The 26,691-nt window shown below is 39.2% G+C and overlaps 2 protein-coding genes across 3 annotated transcripts in view; one reads left to right on the forward strand and one right to left on the reverse strand.

The window, feature by feature from the left end:
• Positions 1 to 2,753, reverse strand: part of ALDH1A2 (aldehyde dehydrogenase 1 family member A2) — a 66,608-nt gene extending 63,855 nt beyond the window's left edge. Inside the window, exon 1 of the mRNA XM_058846537.1 lies at positions 1,839 to 2,753. The gene's annotated coding sequence lies outside the window, so the exon portion shown is untranslated. The remainder of the gene's footprint in view (positions 1 to 1,838) is intronic.
• AQP9 (aquaporin 9) lies at positions 1 to 25,208 on the forward strand. Of its 2 annotated transcripts, none has more exons than XM_058846539.1 (6): positions 1 to 329; positions 11,152 to 11,278; positions 14,875 to 15,012; positions 17,130 to 17,248; positions 18,902 to 19,119; positions 23,862 to 25,208. In XM_058846539.1, the coding sequence occupies exons 1-6, from the start codon at positions 228 to 230 to the stop codon at positions 24,019 to 24,021; spliced, it is 864 nt and encodes a 287-aa protein (XP_058702522.1). In that variant the 5' UTR covers positions 1 to 227; the 3' UTR covers positions 24,022 to 25,208. The 2 variants fall into 2 exon arrangements, with proteins under 2 accessions (XP_058702522.1, XP_058702523.1); XM_058846540.1 differs by lacking the exon at positions 1 to 329 and adding an exon at positions 336 to 473.
• Positions 25,209 to 26,691: the final 1,483 nt, after the last annotated feature.

The raw sequence follows: 26,691 nt of genomic DNA on the forward strand, positions 1-26,691 counted from the left end.
GCACTCAGAGAAGGGATAGAATGACAAACCCATGATGAATTGTTAGGGCATGTTGAGTTGGTTCTGTCAAAGCCTGCAGTCAGATGATTTCACTGGCTGTGCAAGATGAAATCTCATATTTCAATGTTTAAGTAAAAGTGTCAAAGTTCAGCTGAAGCAGGGACAAATACAGAACAAATTTTGTGTCTATTTGTAACTAGGGCACCAGAGCAATAGAGGAAGCCAAAATGAGCCAGAAAAGCAAAAGAAGTTTAAAGGAGAAATTTTCCTTGAAGAACAGCCTGGTTAAAGAAGCCCTCTCAGAGTTCCTGGGAACTTTTATACTGATAGTAAGTGTCAGCTGCTTTCCTTTCTTCCTACTAATCTAATGTTGGACAGTGCTTGTAAGGGGACATGTACATTTTTCTTGTACTGTGCCAGCAGCGAGGTTACAGCCTGACCATGCACGGCATGAATGAATTGCTCCTGTGACGGTAAGTTTATAACTCCTTTCTTCACCCCATGTAATTATCACTGCCTATAAAAAACAGATAGTTTTACGTATTACAATTGTCTGATTGGCATTAGACTTCAGGAGTGGAATTTCAGTGAAGGAGCATGTTCTGAACAATCCAGATATGAACAGTGAATGTTGTTAATACTCTCCTGTTTCTTAAAAACTCATTTAAGGAGTTCATTTTATGCACAAATTCTGTTTACATTAACAAACATATTGTACTGCATGTTTAGAATATTTTAGTTGAGTTGTTTTCCTATGCAATATTTAGCTTTGTGATTTGTATTGAATTTATTTGGAGTTGCATTGACAAACCTTCAGAGATTTTGTAAGTGAACAATTTTTTGTTTCATTTTTAACTGTACTACATAAATTATACATATATTGCTTGGTCCTATAGTACTGCTACAACTTAGGTAAATACCTAAAGTTCCCATTTTTATACCCCCCCCCCAACTTTTTTTTTTTTTTTTAACCTAATTTCTTGCTCAGTTTTTCTGGGCATTGTGCACTGGGACTGACTCACCAGGGAGAGAGCAGGCTGTGTAGCAGAGCTAGAAATCAAGCAGCTAGACTATTTATTTCAAACTCCTTCTTTATTTCTTCTTTTAGTCTGGACAACTCAGTCTTGCTTATTATTAAATATTACATCATAATGAAAAAGGTAAAATAAAAAGAGCAGACACAGTACTGACATAGGTTTTATAACTGTAACTGTATTAGCTAAATTTCAAGTAAGTCATCTAAAAATTCCAGTAGCTCATAAAATACTGGAAATTACAGTCTTTACTACACTTCAGCCAAGTGAAGTATGCCGGCACTAAAATAACATTATTCTCAAATTTAATACCATCCATAAGACATTATTACAGTAAGAAGCACATTTTGAAGCAAGGAGCACAGAGCACTTTACAAACATTAATGAATTAAGTGTCACAACACCCTGGTAAGGAGGGGAAATGTCATTATCTTCATTTTGTATATTAGCAAACCTGATTACGGCAGCCTGCACAGGAAGCCTGTGGCAGAACTCTGAATATAACCCACATCACCTGACTTCCAGTACTCTGTCCTCGCCACAAGATCCTCCTCCTCTTTCCATTAATAAAATTAAGCAAGAGAAGAAAACATATTAAAGTGCAGATTAGACTGCAAATGCTATTATTTAATGCCCTGCTGTACAAGGCTAGAAAGGAAATGCAAACCCAGATCCCATTTTCTAGTATATTCACCATAGGAGTGTAGTAGAAAATGAAGTTACAAAATTGTTGTTGACAATTTGTTTATCATTTCTCTTACCCTTCCTAATTTCAGCCTTGGTTTAAAACAGAAAGAGCCTCACCTGGATTAAACTGCAGCTTTCTCAATGCTTGGATACCTCAACTTGTGTTTAGACTGCACAAGTTAGCAGCAGTACCAAGAGTTTATTGTGAAGAAACTGCCTTTTCTGCTGTTATCTTAAGCTGTGCAGGGGAAGTTTAGATTACACATCAGGAAAGAAATTCTTCACTGAAAGAGTGATTGGGCACTGGAATCACCTGCCCAAGGAGGTGGTGGAATCACTGTCCCTGGAGATGTTTAAAAAGAGATTGGATATGGCACTCAGTGCCATGGTTTAGTTGCTGAGGTGCTGTTAGGTAATAGGTTGGACTTGATGATTTCAAAGGTCTTTTTCAATCTAGTATCTGCCATTCTATTTATTGCTGTTGCTTTTAAGCTTTGTCAGCTACTAAGCACTTAAAGTACAGATAAATATTAAACCCTTAATTTAAATTGGAGCTAATGAAAGGGGCAACCTGGTAAGTCAGAGGACAGAAATCCTTGAAAAACAGCGTGTATGCAAAAGAAGTTATAGTAATAGGACAGTGTAAGAACTGTGTGGCAAAGCTGTTACAAATTGAGAGGAGAGTTCACAGCCTACAGCACAGTTGATTCATGTCTTTGCTGAAAGCCATTTTGGGTTGCTGGGATGGGGTTTAGAGACTGTGGAGAGCACCTGTGCCAGGAAGCCAGGCTGAGACAGCATTTCTGTTACCCACAGGCTCTGTCTGGTAGCCAATGCTAACTGACCACGCCTAAATCTGGGACCCACCCCTGGGAGTTAGCGCGGTGAAACTCTGTCCCTCCAAATCTCCCTATTTCTAATTTTTCTGGAGAATAACATCACAAGCTACACAGTAATAGGAGCCTAAACTACCATCTTTAGTAACTCTCAGCCTTGCAATATTGTTTTCCAAAGAGGAAGTCTAGAAAGTTGAATCACTCATCAGACAAAAACCCAGCCTTCACCTCAGTGCGTGAAGGGTGTGGCTTGCAATGTCAGATTTGACCCAACAAGTCTTGAGAAAGGCACTGGGCACACAATTTGGATAATATCTGCTGGTCAGCCCTGCTTAACATGCTGCAGTTTGCCTTGCAGCATGGAGTCAGAACACGTAGACAAAATTCTTTCCAGGTGAAAATAAAGTAGAAGGTGAGCTCCAGAATCACAGGAAATGTACTGACCATTAATGTATGCTCAGTCCAGTGGATCTGACTGGAGATGCTCCAAGTGAGCAATCCCTCCTGAAAGATACACAGTCATGTTCTCAGGTGCTTACATTATACAACCTGATAATACAGGCACAGCCCATGTGAGCCACGCTCTCTGCTTAGCAAAGCACACAAATTTCAGTAAGAAACACGAAACTCCAGGAGCCTTGAAGCATCCTGAGGTGGGAGAATTCCTGCCTGTTTGCACCATGGTGGCTGAGAGCCAGTGCACACACACTCAGATAGTCTCAGCCTTCTGCTGAGGACCTTCCCCCAAGGTCTAGGACCTTCCCCCAAGGTCTCCCTTGAGGAAGAGCTCTCTAGGAAGCTTTTTGTTCTCCATCATGTTTCCTGGTTCAGTACATTTCCTCTTGGGAATTCTGTGAGTTAATCTGGGAATCAGTAACTGTGTGCCAACACATAAGAGTCAGGAAGCCACGCTGCATCAGATAGATGGTTTATGTGGCTTTTTAGTGAGTCTGGCTGCAGCTCACCTATCCAACAGCCTCTCTGCTTTGAATCATGCTTCTCTCCATTTTTCCATTTTGGAACTTGACTGCTTTGCTCAAAATGGGATTTACTCTGACTTGCACCATTAAGTATATCTGAATTGAAACAGTTCCAAAAAGATATGCCAAATAGGCCATGTGGCTTCCTTCAACAGCTACTGCTCACCTAACACATTTGTATTTCATTTTCACTCTCAAGAGCGTCTTACTGAACAGAGTTTCCCAGAAAGGAGCTGCACAGGAGCCAGGATCTCCTGAGGCCAGAGCAGCATACATTTCCCTGCTGAGACAAAACACAGGCTTCCATTTAGCATATAAATACAAGTCGGGAATAAATGTGCTCCTAATATATACAGATACAGATACATATATATATATATATATATTCCTATAAGCCTGGTCTCCAGCTGGAGGTGGGGATCCTCTTGCAACTCCCATTGAAGCAAATGTTTGTGTGTGCTTAGAGGATGCAGGGCACAAGCATGAACTGAATACACCAGAACCCTGAAACAGTCCAGCTAATGAGGAAACCTATTTATCACCAAAATACTTTAGTCTTGTTTTCATATTTTAAGCTTGTTCTCATATTCTGACCACTTCATTTTGCAAATTATCACTCCTGTTCTGTTGCAGTTGAGCCTCATCAGAAAAATCTTTAAGATTGGCATTATATGGATCTGCTAAACCTATAAGATTAAAATCTATACAACCTTTCTATATCTACTTTTTGTGGTCTTGCATTCCAGTGCACGTTAATTACAACACTGTAGGGTAACATATATCCCTTATTTTAAACATGCATTAGAATTTTTATTACATGATGTTATTACATGAAAGCAAACAGCTTTTGCTCCTTTGCTCCTTAAATAAGTGTTTAACGTTTAACACACAACCACTACTTAGAAATTTTAAACAAAGATAAATTCCAAGTTCTAAATTTTTGTGAAAGGGATACTTTTTTGTATTGGGTAAAATTACAGCAAGTTTTGTCTAAGGTTAAAAATTAAACATCAGCACCTTCTAACAGCTGCCTTGTTTGCCATCAGCAAAGAATTTCCTGGAGTACAGAATCTTGTATAATTAGCTTTTAGTGAACTGAAGTTTGTCAATGCTAGATAAGAGGGTATTAAAACTTATTTATAATTGCTATTTTGATCTGTCACTCAGCTTTTAAGATATTACATAATGCTACAAATACCATGAGACTTAGCCATGTTTACACTTTGAAAAACAGCTCTGGTGTCTGAGATCCATACATTTGGGTCTCTAGCAGGAATAATATAGTACAACCAATAAACAATAGATGCCACTCATTAATCTAATGAAATATACTTGCATATATTTTGATGGCATTACATTTTGCTAATGATTCTGGTGAAGATATACAAACTCTTCTTATTTTTGAAACTGTGTTAAATCAGCATTGCAAACAAAAGAAAAAGGGGTAACAAAGACCGTTAGTTGTACCAAGGTTAAGGAAGTGTTCTTGCATACTGGTGTTATTTTTATAATCTTATTATTATCAGAATCAGGTTTTATTCTAGACAGCCCTTCAGTTTTAGAAGCCATTCTTTAATTCTACTAAATATTTAGCAGTGTGAAAAATTTGAAGGGAAGGGTAGCTAATTGTTCTTTTACCCCAAAATACTTATGGCAGCAAATAATTCTGAAAAATCATGGGAAATTTTGTTTTCCATCCAAACTTAGGTTTCCCAGTACATGACATTTCAAACTCTTAAGTGACTCAGATGTTGTGTTACATGAAAGGTTTGAAGAAAATTACCTTCATTTCTGCAAGGTCAGCCCCAGCACATAACTCAGCACTCATTGTTTAATTAAGAGGTTTCAGTAAGCTGAACCTAATTTCCCAAAACCTTTTTCTGTGGATACCCTTTTTCCCAGAAAGTTTACATCTATAGGACTGATGTGTGAGCACCTCTGCCTGAGACTTACAGAACACTCGCATCTTTCCAACATTCAACTGTGAGTGCAACATTTTAATTTATGTTTTACAGACACAAGTTTACAAGGTGTTTTTTCAAAAGTTTCACCAAATAAAAGAAAGGTAATAAAAGCAATATTTTTTTTTAAGCTGTCATAAACAGTTGGAGAACAGAATAAAAGACAATAAATGTAGTTTGTGCTATGCAGTGAGTTTATATCTTTGCAATCTCAACAGCTCAATGAACCATTCTGGTTGAAAGTGAAATCTAGGAAGCTCTCCCATCCATAGTCCTGTTCAAAGGCAAACGTGACTCAGTTCCTCTCACCAATTCTTCACACATTTCTTTACTATTAAAAACATTCAGCTTTTTTTTTTTTTTGTCAACAGCAAACAGATTAGGCTTTAATTACTCATAACCCATGCACAGCAAAGATGCAGCCCCTCTGTTTCACACCCAAAGGAGTAAGAGAAAAGGTACATGTACCCTTGTACTCCAAGGAGAGGACAGAAAACCTCCTTTCTCAGCCTGCAATGCTCACTCTTGCACGCTTTCTCAATGCTACAATTCCCTGAGAGTTGGTGCAGAGACTGAACATATTTTAGGAGTTTAGAAAGATTTAAAGCTTTTCAGCTGGGGTAGGAAGCAAAGTATTATAGCTCAAGAACAAATGGATAGGGTGGGAGGGAAGCAGCACCTGAATAGGTTCTTTTTCTCTTCAAGGTAAGATTTTGTTCCTTTGCCTGGCCTTTTCTTTCTAGCCCTGATACAACAGGCAATGTTTAACTCCTGAAAGTTTGTGTCTGAATATCTCATTACATTTCCCTTCCTGAATTTCTAAAAATTAATAAGAAAATAAAAACAGTCTTCACTGAAGAAAATAACTCAAACCAGTTGCCCTCTATAATTCAGGAAAGAAAAGCATTTAACATTTCAGGATGAAGAGTGCAACATTAATCATAATAAAATATGAGAAAATGCAGACTTTTGCATTCTCTCTAGGTGATTTCAAACTTTTATTTGTCTCCTATTGCATATGCAAAAGCAATAATAACATTTAAAAGCATCAGTTTATATAACACAGCATAGTCTGTCCCTCAATAATTTCACTTCTTTTTCCCCCACAAAGAAATTTGAACCTGATATTAATATGTTTTAAAAGCTCTATATATAGAAATGATCCAAAGTTTTATTAAATTTACAATCATGTCTCCAAGTAGTAATGCTTTCTTTCACTAGAAAATGGTTTCACAATGGCAATAATTTTAATACTTATGTCTATACTATTTAATTAACTAAATGATAAGGATTTGGGGTTTTTTCACCCCTTATATCAATGAAAAAAAATTTAAATCCAGCTGAACCCAAGAGAATATTGTTTGTTTCCCAGAAGATAATCATGAGAAAGATATAGTGACTTTTTATTGCTAAGCTTGATTAAATAATAACAGAAATCCTCCCCACCCACCAAAACATTTCATTAATGATAAGAGCTGTGTGATTTTAAAGTATTTAGAAATTACTTGACTGGTAAGCTGTATTTTTATCTCACCTTTAAAAGCTTAAATACTCTCTTATTTAACAAAATATAGCAAATATTAAACATTAAATTGGAAGAGGACTGGTCCTTCCTGAAAGGGTTTTCCTGTAACTTAAATTCTTGCAGAGCTAGTGCCCTCAATTTTAGAAGATCTAACATGTCTCTGTTTTTGTTGCTTTTAGAATTACTGTCCCTGTTGAAAGAATGCTTAGGAACCCTATCTGAATTAAGATCCTATGTAATACACAGCAAAAATACATCTCTGTATTAGGAAAGAGTTTCTAATATTATAAATAAAAATATATTATAAATATATAAAATTATAAATATTATAAAACATCTTATTGTGAAATTCAATAGGTAAATTCTTAAGCAGACTTGCAGACTTGCTCTGTAAATGAAGGGGGTGGAAATGAAAGCAAGTTCTAAAACACACTCCCTTAGGAAGACACTGCCTATTTAGCATGCCTCAAACTGAAAAGCTTATTTACTACTTTTATAAGTCACTAATCCTATTTGGAAATATTAATGTTGGGTAGGAGAACTGCACAAGACTACAGTACATCATGAGGAATGCTGTAAAGTTTTCATGGGCACAGGTCCCTACCTGCAAGGAAGGGCAAATGCAGCCACTATTTTTCTAGCATTTCATGACTGAAAGTGAGCAGTTTATGATTAAATACTAATTTTTTTTTTTTTTTTTTTTTTTTTTTTGCATCTGCTGACTGTATTCCTTATAACACATTGAATTCCTGTACTCAGCATCATCAGCTGTGCAGCCATTGAGGCCACACTGCCTACAGGGATATCTGTGGAACACTGCAGGTGTGTGTCACCACAGCTGGACCTGGGAATGTCCAGCATGGCACTGCTCATTGTCTCCACATTGCTAAAAAGCTTATTTACCTCTTTAATCTGACAGTCAGAGGGTCTGGCTATAAATGCACACCACTTCTAGGACTGTGTGATAAGAAGGGGGATTTTTTATATAAGCATTCTTTAAGATGTCTAAAACTTTATTGGCCATGTAGGTCCCCTAAAATTGCGGTTTCAGATCTTGCAGAAATCCTGTTTACACTGAAAAAATGTTATTACAAGCATTTGGAAAAATCCTGAAAATAGTAAAATGGAGGCAGAGTAATTTTTCGTCTCTCTGATGAGTGGGATACAGAAAGTCCTGCAAGCTTCCAGTCAGTGACAGGACCTTACACTCATTGAAGGTCAATTGTTTTCCTTTCCTAACCTTAGCCTTGCTATCCAAGACAAAGAGAAGGATCTAATGGGTTATGAAGTAAGTTCTTTTGGCAGAGAAGGTTCAGACAGCTATTCCACACCCAAGCATGTTCTTCAGGACAGTAATCTAATGACTTTATGAACAAAAAAAAGTCAGTGCTGAAAGTACTCCAGTAATTTTAAGCAGGCTATTAGACAACTGCTAAGAGGAAAACCTGGTAACATAAGATAGACAAGATAAAGAGATCTGGTTATATTCTACTGTAAATTAAACTCCCATTAATTCCATGTGCTTCAATCAATGAGTTTTGTGAGTGCAACTGATGGCTGAGCTTGCCCTAAAATCTTACAATATTTAATTACAGTTCAATGATCTAGTTAGTTTTAACTCAGTCAAGCAAAGACTTACAAGGTATTAAATTGCTGTTTGTGTAATTACATGATTAGGTGATAGTTTCCAGTTGCACCAACCTAATTACACTAGGTATGAGGCAACTTTTTCTCTCCTTCTTCAAAGGTCAGCAAATGGAGAGAGTATTACAGTGAGACATGCTCAATCTGCAGGCTCAGTTCCCAGTTTTCCCCTCCCTGGATGGGCACACACTGACTGTGCCTGCAGCAGCATTTAGTCATTGTACATGAGCAGGTCCCACTGGGTGCAGCTGTGTTCCAGCTGGCTCAAACATCTTCTCTGTAGAAGGAGAGAGACTGGTTAGCACAGAAATGGAGCATCTGTAGTTGCATATTTCCCTAACACCTGCAGAGCAGGAGCCACAATGAAAGTGGACTACACAGCTATTTCTGTATGACTCTCCTCAGTTCTGGTAATAAAGGAAGGGAGGCCACAGCCTCCCTCCCTTATTTCCTTCCCTTCTCTTGTGAATTTGTAGTTAATATACACAGATGTTGCTATCCCCTATCCTCTTCTATGAGCATCTCCTCTACCCCTGTTTTCTTTTGTCATCATTCTTACAGAAAGAGGTAATGTTTTTAAAAGGATGGCCTTTTCTTTGAATCTGCAAAGCTTTGCCTATGCCATTTCACAACACTAGTGCACACTACACTTGTAGTTTGAGCTGGTTGCCTGAATTCAGCCTGCACCCCAGTGTGTGCAGGGGCCCAGAGCAGCCTACTGAGCTTGCTCCTCATCTGAGCCATATCTTTCACAAAATCTTGCTTGGTGCAGTTTCCTGGAATACTCCCTTTGAGAAATCTGGAAAGTGATGACTAGAGTATACTAATTGTACCTCCTCTAGATTCTTGGGAATTCCAGCATAGCCGTTTTTTCCATATTAAACATATAAACGCATTACGAATTGTCTCATATGAAGAAACAATGTAATTTCAGCTGTGAACAGCTCCAGTGTGATGTATTTTGGTTTGCAATCTGGATGTGCATTTGTGCTAACCAGTGCATTGCTAGGTGAGAGCATGGCTCACACAAGTGTGTGTTGTCCATTGCACAGAAGTTGACTGCAGCTTGCACTGTATTCTGGAGCTTTTAATTATACAGTCCAATAAACTGTGGCTATCTAACACCACCCCACCCTTACGTAAGCTGAGTTGCAACACTCTGGCACCAGTCAGAGCTGTTTGCTTACATGATTATGACCTCAAGGCAAGAGCTGCACCTGGGTATGACACAGTCTCAGGGCACTTAGAAACACCGTCTGCATTAAAAAGCTGGTTAAGAGTGTAATTTTATTGTGAACTTTTCTGTCACATTTTGGTATTAGCTAAAACCCTTGGGGAAATAATAGAAACAAAAGTATGATTTTGCCTGTTTAAATTGCATCTATTCTAGCAGGACTTGCTTGTTAAACCTTGATCACCGAATCATTTAGTACAGTCTATTCCTACGGCAAGAGAGATTTTCCCATTACTTTGCAGTTTCTGAATTCAAATGACTTCCAATTGAAAATAAGCAATTAAGGTTTCTCAAGATAAATCTAGTCACATCCCAGAAATGGTATGTTTCACACCACTTACAGCTGCAGAGAAGCAACTTTTCAGACTATAGAAATTATTTGAGAGCTTCCACAGAGTATTGGCTCCTTGTTCAGCAGAGCACATAGGCATATATTTAAAAAGCAGATTTTCAAAGACACAGAAATGGATCAGCTAGTCTATCTCAAACTAAAAGTTTTTTGTCCCTCTGAATATCTTTCCTATCACCTTTAATAGGATCTAAACATATGCTTGAAGGTAAGCAGAGGCTTTAGAACTGAACAAACATCATCTTAAGCAAATATTTAAACATGTTACTGAACTTTATTCTGAGATGAACCAACAAAAATCTGAAACTAGTTTAAATCCACATAGAATTCTTCAATGTGAATTATTAAGATCTCTCCACATCGGTTAATTGGTGAAGCTCCAGAGCCGGTGAAATATTTTGCAAGAGCAATATGTGATATAAAGTCAGCATAACAATAACACACAGTGTAAATGCCAGAAAGTTGTCTCAATCCAGAGTTCCAGCACTAACATTAAAAGTTTTTTGAACCATCTTTCATAACTTTCACAGTAAATTTTTCATTGCTTTTAACATCAGTCTGGAACTGAAAACTTACCACACAGAATTAATTTCACTTTCAGATGCAGAGTTTTGCTGTAGAGACTGTGAGATCTTGTTCTGTCTCCAAGTTCTGATCTGTGTACCATCATTGTGCCTTAGAACTGTTTTCTGTGTGGAGAGAGGTCATCATTAGCAGACATTCTTCCTTGTGACAGAGACGAGGAAAACAAAAAGCAAGTGCTCATTGCAGCAAAGGCAACAATGGCACATGACAGATTCTAGCAGAGTTTCAGTATTCAACAGCATTTGCAGCTATAGCAGGACACCCAGCAGTGTTTGGCAGATGCACTCACGGTTTTACACTTCTCTCTCCAACGCAGGCCCTTGGCTGTGGGTGCGTGGGGCAGGCTGTGCTCAGCCGGGGACAGCATGGAGGGCCCATGACGATATCGGTGGGATTTGCCATGGCAGTCACCATAGCAGTCTACGTGTCTGGGGGCGTTTCTGGTAAGTGACCTTTTATCTTATATAGCATTTATTGCTACAGTGTTAGGGGTCCCCTGTTAAAGGGCTTCCACTTCATGGTATAAACAATTGTGAATTTAGCAATGGTAAGCACCATTACAGCACAGTTTGCACCAGAATTTTGCTAGTAAATCTTGTGTGTTCTTATCTCCTTCTATTCTTTGTGTTTGACAAAATGTCCCACCAAATTCTGATCTCAACCACAGTGTGAAAATCTTGGCAGACCTCTGGCTTTTATGGAAAGTGTTCTGTGCAAACCAGAAGTCTGCCTGGTGTTGCTTTGAAGATCCTGTCACTAGAGATGATCCTGGGAGAACAGGCACTGTGTTTAAAGAAAGAACCATGAAGAGCAGCAGTCACCAGATAAAATGGTGGCCAGCTACACAGAAAGCAGAATGACCTACTAATGGATATAATGAACCAGATTCACCTTACAGAGTAAAATTTATTTCTTCATGTCCTATGACAGGCAATAGCAAGTCTGCTCCTGTCTGATTATTCACAGAAGCAGCAGATCAGAGCAGAAACAGCAGGAAACAGCAGAAAGATTCAGTACCAGGATACATTGTACACTGTCGGTGTACTGTCCTTTCCCCTTTATTTCTACTGTAACACTTCCTCAACAGGTATTGGTCAGGAATCTCTCTTTAGTCCTGGGGCTAAGTTAGCAGGGCTAACTAACCAGTGTGCACAAGTGCCATATTGGATGCTGCCTTTTCTCCCGGTTCCACCATTCAATTTGGCCAAACTAAGATCAGAAACATGAGGATAACTGCTTTTAACATTTAAAGTCTTCCTTTAAGATAGAAAATGACGGGTTGTAACAGCATTGTGAGAATGCTCTGAATGAAAATACACAATACTTTGTGCAGTATGCAGAGTTTATATTTGCCTTTAAAGCAAATGGTGCCCTTGTACTCCAGGTCTCATAGAGGCATTTCTTACCCTTCATAAGATGCCTTTAGTTGGTCTGGACAAATTTCTTTAGGTATAATTAGGGCATTAGAAATAGCTGCTGTAGCAGAAATTACTGTGGCCATTTCTCTTCTCTTTACAAATTCTTTTACAGAGGCACCATGCAGAAGGTTTCCATTAGAAAGTTTCACATTAGAAAGTGCTCCAGGTTCTACAAAACAGGCAGTCTTGTCACTGTCATTGACACAGACCAGAACTGCTCCTTAATATCACACAAAATTAATTCAGCAGCACATTCCTATTATCTGAACAACTTTAAACTACAGCTCTTGGCTTACATGTAGGCAGCTAAACTCTTCTAATGCAGTATCATGAAAACAAACCTGTGAAGACCTTTCCTACATTTGCACCTTTAAGGGATATATTCATCTCCATCATTATGTAGAAAATTAGAGTTCAATCCCAGCAGGGCAGAGCAGTTGCAGCTGCTGCAGTATTGTGCTTCCTGTGTTTTTCCCATGACAAAGGATTCTGCATGCAGTACATTTTCTCTGTGAAAAAATAGGAACAGATATTTCAACAGGCTGTTATTATCCAACACATTATTACTAGTGGACACTTCAGAATACAAGTTCCTATGTAGAATTTGTTAGCAATTTCTGTGGCTCATGGGCCAAAGTCTCATGTTTAAGTACTGCTAAAATATTTTTCATCAGTTCTTTATGTAATTCTAAATTGATGGTAACAAAATATATAGTCTGCATGCTTGGTGAATTTGAGCTATTTTTATTTAGGAAAATTCCCCTTTTTAATTTCCTTCCATCCAGTTTTCTTCAGTATCAAGATAATTTCCCACTATTTTATCCAACTTAGCATTTCAAATCCATGACTGTGATCACTGCAACTACAAAAGAACAAGGAACACACTGTCCAAAGTGAACTTTTTTTTTTAACCAGTGGCAAAAGAACCAAGAATCTTGTAACTCCCTTATGTCAGCATGAGAGCCTTCAATTAGACTTTTCCTTTCCATATTTAATGTTAATCAGTCCTCTGTAATATTATTATGACTTGTTCTGGCCATCATAGTCACCCTGTATTATATACAGGAGGGGATCAAAATCAGGTGTTGAAAGAAAGGAAAATTATTAATTCTCTCCAGAGTAAGGAACAAAAGACAAGACAATTAATCAAAATTCATATGAAGGGCTGTTAAATTGGATGCCATCTATCTACTTTCTCTGTGCTGAAGAATTTGAAACACAGTGAGGAATTCTACTTCTAATTCAAGACTGGTGCTACTAGGTCAACATTTTGGAAATGATACAAAGAAAGTTTTATCCAGCTTGTTATCTGTGTTTGTCAGTTCATTATGTATCAAAGGTGCCTGGATTTCGTAAGATAATGACTCACTGACCTGAAGTGCAAACAAACACAGAAACTACATAGAGGCCCTTTCTCCATCACTAACCTTTGAGAGATAAAGAACATGCTCTTTCAGTTATTTTACCAGAGACAAATGCTATTTTTTTCTGACATTCACAGAAACTGAAATGAGACCTTATCTGGAAGATAAGCAAAGGATCCTATGTCCTTGCAAAATTTGGGGGATTTATTATTCAGTATTTATTACAAAGAAGTACCTGCTCATTTATTTGGCAATTTGTATTTCTTAAGTCAAAACCATGTATCTATAAACAATGAAATTTTCCAAGAGCATACAAACAAACATTTTTGTTGACAAAGATGTTGAGGAAAGAGACCTTGTGACACAATAAATGTATTTTAGAAACTAAAACTGTCACAAAGGATTCCAATGTTATTGAAATCTTTTTCAGGCGTAAGTTCAGGTGTAGCTACTCCTGCATAAAAAGGAAGTTACACAGGAAACTGAACTTTGTTTCAGCGAACAAATTATGACTTGCTTTATTATTATTTGTTTGTATTGTTACTATTGTTAACTATTTTATTAGTTTCCTTATCATGGACCTTTCCAGAAAGCACAAGAACTAGATAAAAATATGGTGAAGGACTATGCACTCCTGCCCCCAGATCCCATCTAGGCATAGCTCACCAGCAGCCAACATGAAAATGGACAGCCCTAGCATTATTTGATTATGTTTCCATGAAAACTGAGTTCCTGAGAAACCCCAGGATGAAGACAGGGACACAAACACAAATCCAGGGTACTCCAGAACTGTCTCAAGACATATGCTCAAGCCAGTAACAGTCCTTAATCATAATATATGCTTGGGAGACTAAAGGAATGTTCTTCTGCCCCAGTCATCCCCAAAAATAAAAAGCCAAAGGCCTTGAGGAGAGAGAATAGGTGCAGAAAAGAGGACCCTCCCATCACAACCAATGGGGCAGATTTATTATTTTTCTAGAAAAGTTGTCTATTAGTTACTCCAGGACAGCATTCTGATAAAGTACACGGTCCACAGGCACCTAGAGTAAAGATGGATCTTAGTGGCTTTCGCTCTCCCTCATCTGATTCCATCCAACTTTTTTCAGTTTAATTGCAGTCAGCATTTAACTGCAAAATAACATCTAGAAAAGCATGTGCTGTTCTGGTGTTCAAAAGTGCCCACATTTTTACAAATCCTTCACCTATTCTTATGTATCTGAGTCATCCACACGACTTAATTTGTGATTTATTTTTCAGGTGGTCACTTAAACCCAGCTGTTTCATTAGCCATGTGCGTGACTGGAAGATTAAAATGGACCAAATTACCAATTTACATATTAGCACAACTCCTGGGAGCATTTGTTGGAGCAGCGGCTGTCTTTGGGATTTATTACAGTGAGTACACCTTAGACATGTTCACAGGACAAACTAGAGGTCAGGCAGTCTCTAAGGCCCCAATTTTTCAATGAATGTCAGGCAGGCAGAGGACTCTTGTTCACACAGGGCTAATGGCACAAATGAAGTTAAAGCTAAAAAAGAAGAAAGGAAGGAACATATAGAGTTTGAAGTGAAAAACAATGGCCTGAACATTCCAGGTACCCTACAAATTTACTGAAACAATACTCCAGGAAATGTTCTGATATTTAGAAAAATTATTCATGGGAAATCAGATACTCTGAGATCATGTATTTCTCAGTAAGGATTTTAAATTACTTAATAGCCAGGATATAGGGCTATCCATCTTCCAAGCAAATTAGAAACATTAAAGACCTGCTACAAGTGCCTGTAGGCAAGAATCACCAGCATCGTTCATTGAGGGTACAGGATATGAGATCAAGTCCCTCCTGACCAAACCTCAGACCACCCTTGAGAGGTGACTCTCCAAGGCAATGAACTCCAGGTACGGTGATAAAGAGGTCACACATTTGACAGGGAAAAAGGAAAAAATTACCCCTATCCTTGAGACACAGGGGCTTTACACAGTGTGCCACAGAAGGAAAAAACAGTAACTGACTGACTGCACTCAGCTGGGTCAGTTGCTTCAAACCCCCTACTCCAAAACTCTGCTTCCACGGGCCCAGCCCATCTCCTCCAACATCTCTTTCCTGTGGGCATTATGTCTGCAGATCGAGCTGGGTCCATGTACAGCAGAGGAAGAACAAAAATGGAAATACCCCTGTACATCAGCTCAGTGCTCAGTACCCACAGTAATCCTGAAGAGGAAAATCTTTAGGAACCATGATAACTGTTTTGGGCTTGGTGTGTTTTTTGTGTTTCTTTGTTTGGGGGGGGGGAGAGTTGTTTACTTTTTTAAGGTTAGTGTTCAAATTTGGAAACTGGAATCCTGGAACAGGATTTCTATCTGAATTTAAGTCCTCCTCAAGTCTGACAGCAAGAATTAGGGCTGTGGCCAGGACGTAGCAGTGTGTTAACATGTACATGGGGTTGACAGGGGAGTTACTATATTCTGCCACAAGGGCAGCAGTAGGGTAGGGAGCCAAAGCAGGAAGCCTAGGTCCAGGTTAGGCACATCTTCCTCATATTCAGGAGTGCAGGATTTTCTCATATCCCTATCTCTGCTAAAGTCCTCCTCTTGCTCTAATTAATTTCCAAACCTCTTCAGTAGTCTTTACTTACTGCAACTTGCAGGACTGCCATGTACTCTTTGAGGTCCACTGAAAAGTCACTGGTAGAAAAACAGACATAGGAGATCATCCCTTTTTTTTTCTCCCCTGTAATTGTTAAATGCCACAGAATTATCTGACACTTTAAATGAGAGCCTGATCAATGTAAACAACTACAATTCTCTGCACTCATGTTGTGGCTCTGAGCAAAGCTAGAAAAAACAGAAACAAGGAGAAATAGATTTGTCTGCCAGCTTCAGGAGGCACTTATCACCCTCACCATGACTTCCATGGGATATGGGGAGCTATTTCTTTATTCACAAGTGTCATCTCATCACCAGATCCACTAATAAAATGATGGATTAGAGTTTGTTACATGTGTGTCTATGATGATTTGAGTACCCCATCTTAACATCTTCCTACTTCTAAAACTGCATAATTGCCAAATGGAATAGCAGTAACTCCTGGTGCCTGGGAATCCACAACTGCACAATCAGGATGCTGTGCATTTCTTGGGTCATCATGACAAATGTAGCACCTCTCGTAGAATAACACATCTGTATTCAGAATCAGAAAATGCTCCTTGGCACTGAGTTTGGAGCTATGAGCAGGGGAAAGCCAGCCCCATTTGGAAAGCTGTATGAGTACACCAAGGCACAGGAGGAGAGATGAGACAGGAGGGTAGGAGCACATCACATCAAATCCAACAATGGTGCTCCCAGAAAAAAACCATCAGAGAATCACCAAATGGTTTGGGTTGGAAGGGACCTTAGAGATCAGTTCCAGTTGAGAATGTGAAGTGCACAGATTTATCACATGTATTCTAGTCCTAGAAAACCTAGAAAAGTTTATGGAGAAGTGCAAGCAGTTACTGGTTTTTTTCTATAGATGCCTTTATGGAGTATAGTGATGGAAAACTTGAAGTCACAGGACCTAATGCAACAGCACAAATCTTTGCAACATATCCAGCTCCCTATCTGACCCTCGTAAATGGATTTGCAGATCAGGTAAGTGCACTTGCTGTCTTAATTCTACAAATTAAACATAAAAAAACCTGTAAAGCCAAGCAGTAAAAACCACATAGACCTAAAAAGTGTGCCAAATCTCACCATTTCAGCCAGATGTCTCCCTGTACAATACAATGAGAATGCAATGCTGTTTGCAGGGGGTTACATTTTAGCAATATTTTACAAGCAAAATAATTTCAAGTTGTTCTTTTCTCATACATCATCTTAATTGTTGCACTCAAAATGTCTTTAAAGCAATATATGTAAGAGGTTTTGCTCAGCATAAATCAATGTTTCTCCATAAATCTCATCAGAGTTATGTCCATTTGCATCAAAATCCAGCCCATTTTGTGGGCCTATTATTCCTTAAATAATGCTTAAGCAGACAGTTTAACATACCCTGAACATTTGAGTTTTCTTCTTCCACAAGCCTTCTCTCTAACCTTCTTTTTGCAGATAGATTTGTAGTATTTATTTTTCAAATGACTGAATCTGAAAAATACTCAACTTCATTTCTAAGCTGTGTCTTTTAATTCCACTTACGCAACAGCAAAAAAATGAAGTTTCATTCAAGAAAGTCAGAAGCACATTATCATATACTTCTAATCAACTTACCCATCTTCTTCAGGAATACATAAAATAAAAACTGCATAAGTAAGGTATGAAAAGGAAGGGATGGCCTCAACACAGAAATTCATTACGTAAAAGATTGTGCAATCTGGCTTCAAAAAAACCTAAACATTATTTTGAAGTTTTGTAAGAAAGACAGTTCTGATCTTTGGATCAGACAACAGATTTTTCCCCAAGATATTTTTTACCCATGCATGTTTCAAAACAAACTTAAAAGCAGACAAAAAACAAATAATTTTTAAACCCCTCAAACATAAGCTACAAATCAGTATAGAAATGGAATAGTTTGACATCGCTGAAGCTTTTGTCTGTTTTCCCATCAAGTTAATTATTAGCAAAATCAACACTGACAAAACATCGACAGAGCTGTACTTGCACTGAAGTAATTCCAAGAGAATTTCCTTCTCAGATCAATTAGCATATGCAATACAGAGTTCATGGTACAGTGATACATGCAACATTAACTTGGGTACTTCCTAATTTTAGCTGCTCAGTTTTGACTTTGCATATTTCACTTTTTCTTCTGATGTTATGCAATACCTTGCTAAAGAGATGCATATCTAATTTAATTTATCAGCATAAACTACAGTCACACAAAACACTTCTATATCAATGGAACTGATTGCATTGCTATAGCAGCAGAGCCACCAAAAATTAAGTTAATAAAAGTGTAAAATTGACAGGAAAAAAAATGTAGAACAAAGCATTAGACCTCACACAAGAAATGTCTTTTAAATCCTCTGTTCTTTCCCCATCTGGTTGTAGATTTATTTTTTTTTCAAATGCCCTCAGCACGTTTCTTGTCTTTGTCTTTCAGCACACTTTTCAAAACTTCTCATTACTGTGAAGTAGAAAGGCACCGAGTTCCAAGTTTTGCTTGGAAGAAGTAATTCTGTATAGTGGGATAAAACTGAATACCAGCTCTAAGCCACTTCAATCCACAGAGCTGCCATAGCCCCTCTTTTCATTATTGGAAAGAATCTACACATATTTATTCAATATTCTTTTCTTTGCCTTGGCCAGGTGATGTCAACAGCTGTTCTTCTTCTGGCTATATTTGCTTTTTTTGACACCAAAAATAACAGCGTACCCAAGGGCCTGGAGCCAATTGCAGTAGGACTTCTTATAATTGTTCTTACTTGCTCCTTGGGAATGAACAGTGGCTGTGCCATGAACCCAGCCAGGGATCTTGGCCCAAGGCTCTTCACAGCTGTTGCAGGATGGGGGATGGAAGTATTCACGTAAGTATGCCTGGAGATGAAGTCAAATGCTCCTGGCTAAAACTGTTTCTAGGAAAGTAAGATCCTGATTCAACATGGTACCAAGTCATACTTTATATACATACAGGTAATTCTTTGCATGCCAGAAGCAGCTATTCATGCACTTTAAGCCAGATATCCTCTAGGAACTGGGCTTTAAAAAGGATTTCCTGCTCCTAGGGCAAATCAAACATGCATAATCTCTAATATCAATCATTGTTTCAACAAGACCTTTCCCAAAATATTAGAGCTTCTTAGAGGTCACTGAAAATATGAGTGCTTTTTTCTTGTGTTCTGCAGCTTTCAGGGAAAAAAAAAAATCAGGAGAGAATTAGGTGGAATTATTTATTGGGTGCTGTAAAAAACAGAGACATATCAGATTGATTTAGCCTATGATTACTTCTGAGTTACTGCAGAAATATACAACAATCTAAAAGCCTGACTTCCTGGCTGGGAGCGAAGGAGTGAATGAAAAACTCCCTTCGTTTTCCCACATTTTGGAGCCCTCTCAAATCCCCATGTGCGCATGCACACGCTCTTGGCTGGTCCACTGCACAGCTAATTAGTTGCACATCAAGTCCACATCTTACATGTATCCAGGGTAAGAGGCACTCTGGGGTATCTAAGCAAGAGTAATCTGTCATCAGGAAGCGGAGTTTTTGGTTTATTTTTGTATTGTTTGTGTTCCCAGTTATTTACAAGTAGGAATCCCCAGTAGTACTGTAGGCCACTGGAGAGCTCTGGTTAGTAGAGATTTTATTTTAGCAAGAAATTAAAGAAGTCCAAATAATCTCTATTTATTCAGTATGATTTCTATTTACACAAATCATGTACCTTATTTGAGGAAAGCAGTAGTAAAGCTTTTCTCATAAAAACAAAGCCAGGCATGGCATAGCTGAAACAAGCACACAGCACGAGGCTGGGTGTAGCTCTGGTGAACTGCTGGGGGGGATCAGCTCATTGGCCTGGTTACCTCCAAACTTTTCCTCCCCAGTAGCTCTTATCACTCCACCATGGGACTGCACTTTTTTACAGAAACAAGGAAACACGGGGTGACATCCCTCACTCAGGATTCTCCTCTCTCATACCTGTGTAATTACAGCTAGCTGTTGACTGTGGTATTAGCCATGGTGTCATTCTATAACCGGTAAAGTATTATGAAGTTGGATATTACATTACTGAAAATTTGGAAGCCCAATTGTACTGTGATCTAGTCACAGAATGCCTGTGAGCTCCCCTTCTCTCTAAAAGTATGGTTGTACTCATTTACATTAAAAAAATGACAAGAAAACTTTACATCTATACCAATATGCACTCTTTCCTAGTTTAAGGTTTTATATAAGAGAGGGAATGCACTCCCAATGTAAAGACTTTAATAAATTTTAAAATGTGAACATGAAAAATAAGATACAAGATCTCTGATACTGGCCAGAATAAATTTACAACAATATGAGGGATGTGAAAAATGGAGAAAGAAGGCTTCCTTCCTGCCTTCACTTAAAAAGCTACAGCTATAACCAAGTCCAAGCGAATGATACAACAGGAATATGTTCTGATTTATTTATTGCACTGATCCAGGTGAGATTTAGGAAGAGCCTGAGCCTTGTTGGATAGCTAGAAGAGCCACAGGAAAAGCCTGAATGACTGTAGTTAGGATCCTAAATTGCCTGATGCTTTGCTGTGCCTGAGCAACTTAAAGTGGTGCAGCAACAGTTGACAAATAAACCTTGGATATCTCCATTTAAATGGAATTTACAACCTTGGTGCTTAAGCTCTCTAACAAAGGCATGTCCAGGAACTGGGACCTGAGCATGAAACCTCCACAGAGACATGGAGACATACAGCTTGCTGTAGAAACTGAGCAGTAGGAAATACTCAAGAGACACTGAAAGTTCTTTGGGGGAGAGGATGGAAGCATCTCCCAAGGCAATTGAGTCCATGTCAGTGAAGGAAGCGTTGTCTAAAGAGCATCAGGAGGCCACAGGGAAAGCCTTTCAAATAGATCAGATACATAATAGCAAGACTTTCCACAGTGTTCCCAAGACTCTCTACACTTTTCCCAAGTGAATGCTGTAAAGGTTCAGACAATTAGCCCAGCGGGGAAGTCCCCTCTACCCTTCTTTGTGCGTGCAGGTATAGTAAATGCTGGTTTTATCATGTTCTCAGGCAGGAAACTAGTCTGGAGGGGAGCCCTTCTGCTGGACCATGGAATTGTCCACATGATAGGAATGCATTTGAGCAGGGGTTTTTAAAATGTTGCTGTTACTGCCTTTTGCACAAAGACACCTGAAGGAGCATTTATCCCAAAACCAAGCCAGAAGATGCAAGCTACGGTGTGGTTTCCCTAGCCCATGCAAATGGCTTGTTTTGGTTACAGGCTCCCATCGGAGTCTTTCTTAAACCCACGCTTAATCTGATAAACCTAAGTAAAGTTTGGGAGCAAAGTATTGTCTGTAGTGAGAAAACAACCAGAGCAGTGAATCCAAATATGAGACTGGATTTTGAGAAGCAAAACCGAGTCTGAAGCAGCGATAAGAGCGAGCGGTGGGGCTCTCCAGAGCAGCGTTTGTGCAGAGTTAGAGGCAGCCGCGGATGGCTCAGCCCGGCTCGGCGCGGTAACGCTGACACCTCGTGGCCGCCGGCTCCGGGGCACCGAACCGCGCCTCGGGAAAGGGCAGGAGCTCCTGTCTGCACAGGCATGTCATGGCAGAGCGGCCTCGGAAGTGTTTAGCATTCTTCCCGGAGTGCAGCCCCGCAGGCCGGACTGCCTCACGAACAGCGGTCGCTCCTTTTCCCGCAGCAGCTGGCTAGCGAAAGGTGTATCTGCAAGTTGAAATGGGCCAGAGTTCCCAGTCCCCGTAGCTCGGACACTGCAGTTCCCCGGGAATTCGGGCAGCCGAGCGCAGCTCTGCCGGCCAGGCCGGCCCAGGGCAGCTGGCGGCGGCAGAGGCTGGGCCCTGCCCGCCGGAGCGAGGCCGGCCCGGGGGATCCCCCGGGGCCCTTGGGGATCTGCGTGTGGCACAGACGGCTCTTGCTCCTGCGCCAGTGACAGGGCACTGAGTGTCATGGAAACTCCTGCTTGGCTAGGTCCTGATCCCATCGCAGTTTGGCAGCGCCCTCTACAAAGGCTTTACACCCAGCAGCTCAGCACAGGGTGTCCGGTGCGCGGCTGACAGCAAATACAGGCCACGATTTGGAGAGGGGCACGCAGGAGCTGACAGGGCCAGGCCATGGAACAAGCTGAGAGAAACCTGCCAAGACACACCTTCATTACACACCCGTGTATAAACACATCACACAGAAGAAGACGTGCAAGTACTTGATATAGTTTTTTTTTTCTGCTAATTAATTCAATAAAAACCTTAGTCCGTGCTTGTTCCAGAAATTCAAGTGTTCAACAACCATCCATGATTAAAAAATAAACAGACTTATAAACTCAGTAAAATAACATCAGAAGTTATTTTCTATCCTCAGGGCAAAACAGAAATAATTCCAAAACTAAAACATACACATCCAAGGCATTTCTGAACAAGCAGTAATAGTTAACAGGGCACTGATATTCTCCCAGTTCTATTCTTGCATTGACAAACACAAGTTCACTTCTGCATTAATCTGTACAACTGAACACTGAATAATTATCCTGACAGTTTAAAGTATCCCCTGCAGCTTCCTGTATAGTTCCTCTCATAGATTAATTTGTCCCTTTGTATTTCTGTGAGAAAAAAAGTTCTCCATTTTTAGTATGCATGAAACTGAGGTAGTTGGATTTTCACTGGAAACTCACATATTCAATTAATACAGCATGTTATCAAAACGCCTCAATGCATCAGTACAGTTAAGAGACTCCATGCTCTGAAATGGATACTCAGTTATTTACTGTCTGAGACCTCTAGGTAAAGGACAGCAATTCTACCAGCCCAATATTTCTGCATGAAGAGATTGTTATTTATTGTTATTTATTGTTTCAGTGGTGGACTTCTAACTTTAATTATGTCTGTAAATCTACATATTTCAAATTAAATCCTAGTAATTGTGCAAATGTAAACATTTCAGCGGAAACAGCATGCTGGAATTAGTGAATACAAAAATTCTAAGATTAAGTTTTAGGTGTATAAAAAACTTCTAAGCCTTTATTTGCCTCCTGCTGAAAGATGCCACATTCTAAACAGAGATAAGATACCACATAATGAAATTTGAATCTTGACCACTCTAGTCAAGGATAATCAATGTTACAGTCACTGTGTCTTATTACCTTGCTTAAGGTAAATATACTCAAAATTTAGTTTAATTTATTACATTTGTCAAGAGGAAGATGGTATATACTATTGCAGGTGTGAACTTGCAAGTTCCCATGCAGATGAAATAAGCCACTTTTGTAACATCCTGAAATTTTATTCACAAGCATCTGGGGACAGCACAAGTCAAGACACAAGGGAGAAATCAATCTCTGTTCCCAAACAGACAAGTAGTGAAAAGGCTGTATTTTATAAAAGGCAAGTACAGCACACAGACCAACATGTCTGGTGCTTGTTATTTAGCATTTCAATCAGAACCAGCTGGATAGGGCAGACAGGGGTGTCAGCCACTTACAGAAGTGTGAGACAAAATAGAAAGGTCTGCACTACAGCAAGTGGCACACCACTGGATCTGTTCAGTGACTAATACACAGAAAGGTGTTCACTAGAGTCACAAAAACACTAATTCTTCTTCTTTTTGTCTTACAGGGCTGGTAATAATTGGTGGTGGGTTCCTATAGTTGCACCTCTGCTGGGAGGTGTACTTGGAGCACTGATCTATGTCATTTTTATTGAACTTCATCATGCAGATCCTCAGCCAGAAGAAAATGACACGCATGCTAAATATGAATTGACCAATATGGCATAAGAAGTGAAGAATTTTCTGTGTCATTTTGTTGTGCAGCTTTTATGCAAATGGTTGTTTGGACCACTGTATGAAACCCATATGCCTCAATTAGAAATTCACCTTTCAAAGCACAAATTCTGTATAGAAGTTCAAAATTGCAGCCTTTCCATGAAACATTGGGCTGACTACATTCAAAATTGTATCTTCACTATGGGAAGGCTAAACTGTCCTTTTTATATAGCTTTTAGAACAAGTTATCTCCTAGATGCAATTGTAGTGAGATGATGCACTGACCTGTTAATTCAACTCATATGATCTTAATCATGTTGTTTAATTAATGAAAATAGTTTCGATATTGATGCAAAACTGCATGCATAGCTATTTAATGGGTCCAGTGCTGAATTAATGTGCAAGAGCATCACTCACTTCTTAAGAATGGCTTGCCTAAACATTTAAAAACTATACCCAAATTGGCTAAATGCCAATTAAAACAGTTTAAAATAACTTTACTAAATTTTATGGAGCCACTATTGATCAGCAAGAAATCAGCTCCTCAGTGAGTGTGTTTAGTAACTCACAATATGATCACAAAAGGTAAAAACTGTTGTAAGATCAGCACTAAAGAGACAAAGGGTAACTTCTGCACAGGGTCTTCACAGCATTAATGCTTAGTTATTTTTAGACTATTTACTTGACCTTTATGCTACCCAATATTAAAAGCCTTATGTAGAATACTAATCTGGATCTCTTCCGCTGTGCTTTCTGGATACAATTCATTCCTGTGGAGATGGCCCAGCAAGAGGCTGATGCTGTGCAGAGGTCAGCACAAAGCCTATGTCTGTATAAACTTTAAAGAGTCCTGCTGCTACTGATTTACATAGGTGGATTTCATCTCCATTGTGGGAACAATTTTTAATGTGGGACCAGTAATTAAAATTAGAAACTGGTCTCAGAGCTAGTCCTAGGTCTGATTCCCCAAGGAAGGCCAGATCTACATCAGTGTTCTGATGTGTGGGTTCTCTCCCACTAAAGAGAAATGGTTGGATATATACCCCATCCTAAATATCCAGCCTTGAAAATGAAATTATTTCTGCTTAGTCATTGTGAATTGAATGTATTCAGTTAAATCAAAGTTTATTTCTATTATGTATACATCTATCCATGGTTGGTGGTGGTGATCATGAATAAAAAAACATCCAATTCAGCAATGCTCCTGAGATACTTTCATGGCTAAACTTCAGAGCACCAGATCAATTCACTCATTTCAGGGTGCTCTTCCCTTTGGATTCCTATAACTCTGCTCTCAAATTCCATGCTACATTCCTGATTTCACTCCTGAAATGAGGAGCCCTTTGTGTTGCCACTAATATCCTGTGCACTTCCGTGCAGTATCTGCAGAAGATGTTTACAAAATACCGTGGTCAGAACCTGCCTCAGCATTTGGGCCAATCAGGCCTTTGTCACTGCTTGTCTTGATCACACTCCCTGGGATGCCATGCCAAATTCATGGCAGCAAAGGGACAGAAATAGCAGGTCATGCAAAGCTCTGCTTGCTGCAGCTCCAAGTCAGATATTGCAGTATATTTGGGGGAGTATAATTCCAATTTTAATTATGTTTTTAAGAAAACTTACATAACTGTAATGAACTCAGGCTGCCCAGAGACACTTCAGCCCTTTACAAAATGCTCCTTTCATTCAGTATGTCTCTGCTGTGGGTTAAAGTCTGCTATATCCATGCATCCTTGTATCACTGGCTGGAGAGTCTCAGGAACAAGAAGGGAGAGCTTATAGAAACAGTTTGCATTCTGAGCAGAGAAGAATCAAAAGTAAAATGTGAAAATTAGTCCTAATTTTAGACTTTTTGTTGGCAGCAGTGACAAGCTAGTTCCTCTGTCCTATGTATTGATAAACTGCACTACATAAAGCAAGATGGGGTGTAAGTTGCAGACTGATCCTTTGTTTTACCCCTTGCAGTGAGTGCTGTCTCTCATCTCTTGGTGATCCCTGGGGCAGGAGTACTCCCAAGTGGCTGCCAACCTTCTGTATCTGGAGAGGGATTACAGAGGTACAAACAGCCTCAAGAGCTGCCCTCAGCTCTGAAAAGCACTTACTCTTCCACTGACACAGACATCCAATACGAAATATCTGTGCATAAAATAAAAATAAACAGCTAATTAACCAGAAATAACCAATTTTATTCAAAATGGTAGAGGCAGGTTTTCACTTGTGTTAGAATTTTGCATACTCAGTAGGCTCCATATGCATCATTATATTGTTTCTTCAATCCACCATGGAAAACATGAGAAGAAGGAGAACACAGGTCAGGAATGAGAAAGGGACAGTTTATTTATACGCCTACTCAAGGACTAGCCCACACTCGCTGTATGCCTGTGCATTGGCCAAGGTACATAAAGCTGTTCATTTTCTCAGAATCCTTCTGATCACATGTTCTGTCTATAAAACATAAAACCTTGTTTCTCCTACTCATGCTATTCCTATGCACATAATTTCTGTATGAGTGACATTTAGTTGTCTGAAGTTATTAACATGCAAATCTTTAGCAGTGACACACTAGAGTGATAGCATAACAATGTCTTAAATATACTCTCAAATTGTTGTCAATTCTGTGTTTTCTTAAAGGATTTAAATTTTAATTAATCATTCAATATTTTCTGAATTCTTTGGGGACAC

This window comes from Poecile atricapillus, chromosome 11, assembly GCF_030490865.1.
Source record: "Poecile atricapillus isolate bPoeAtr1 chromosome 11, bPoeAtr1.hap1, whole genome shotgun sequence".
NCBI classification, from domain to species: domain Eukaryota; kingdom Metazoa; phylum Chordata; class Aves; order Passeriformes; family Paridae; genus Poecile; species Poecile atricapillus.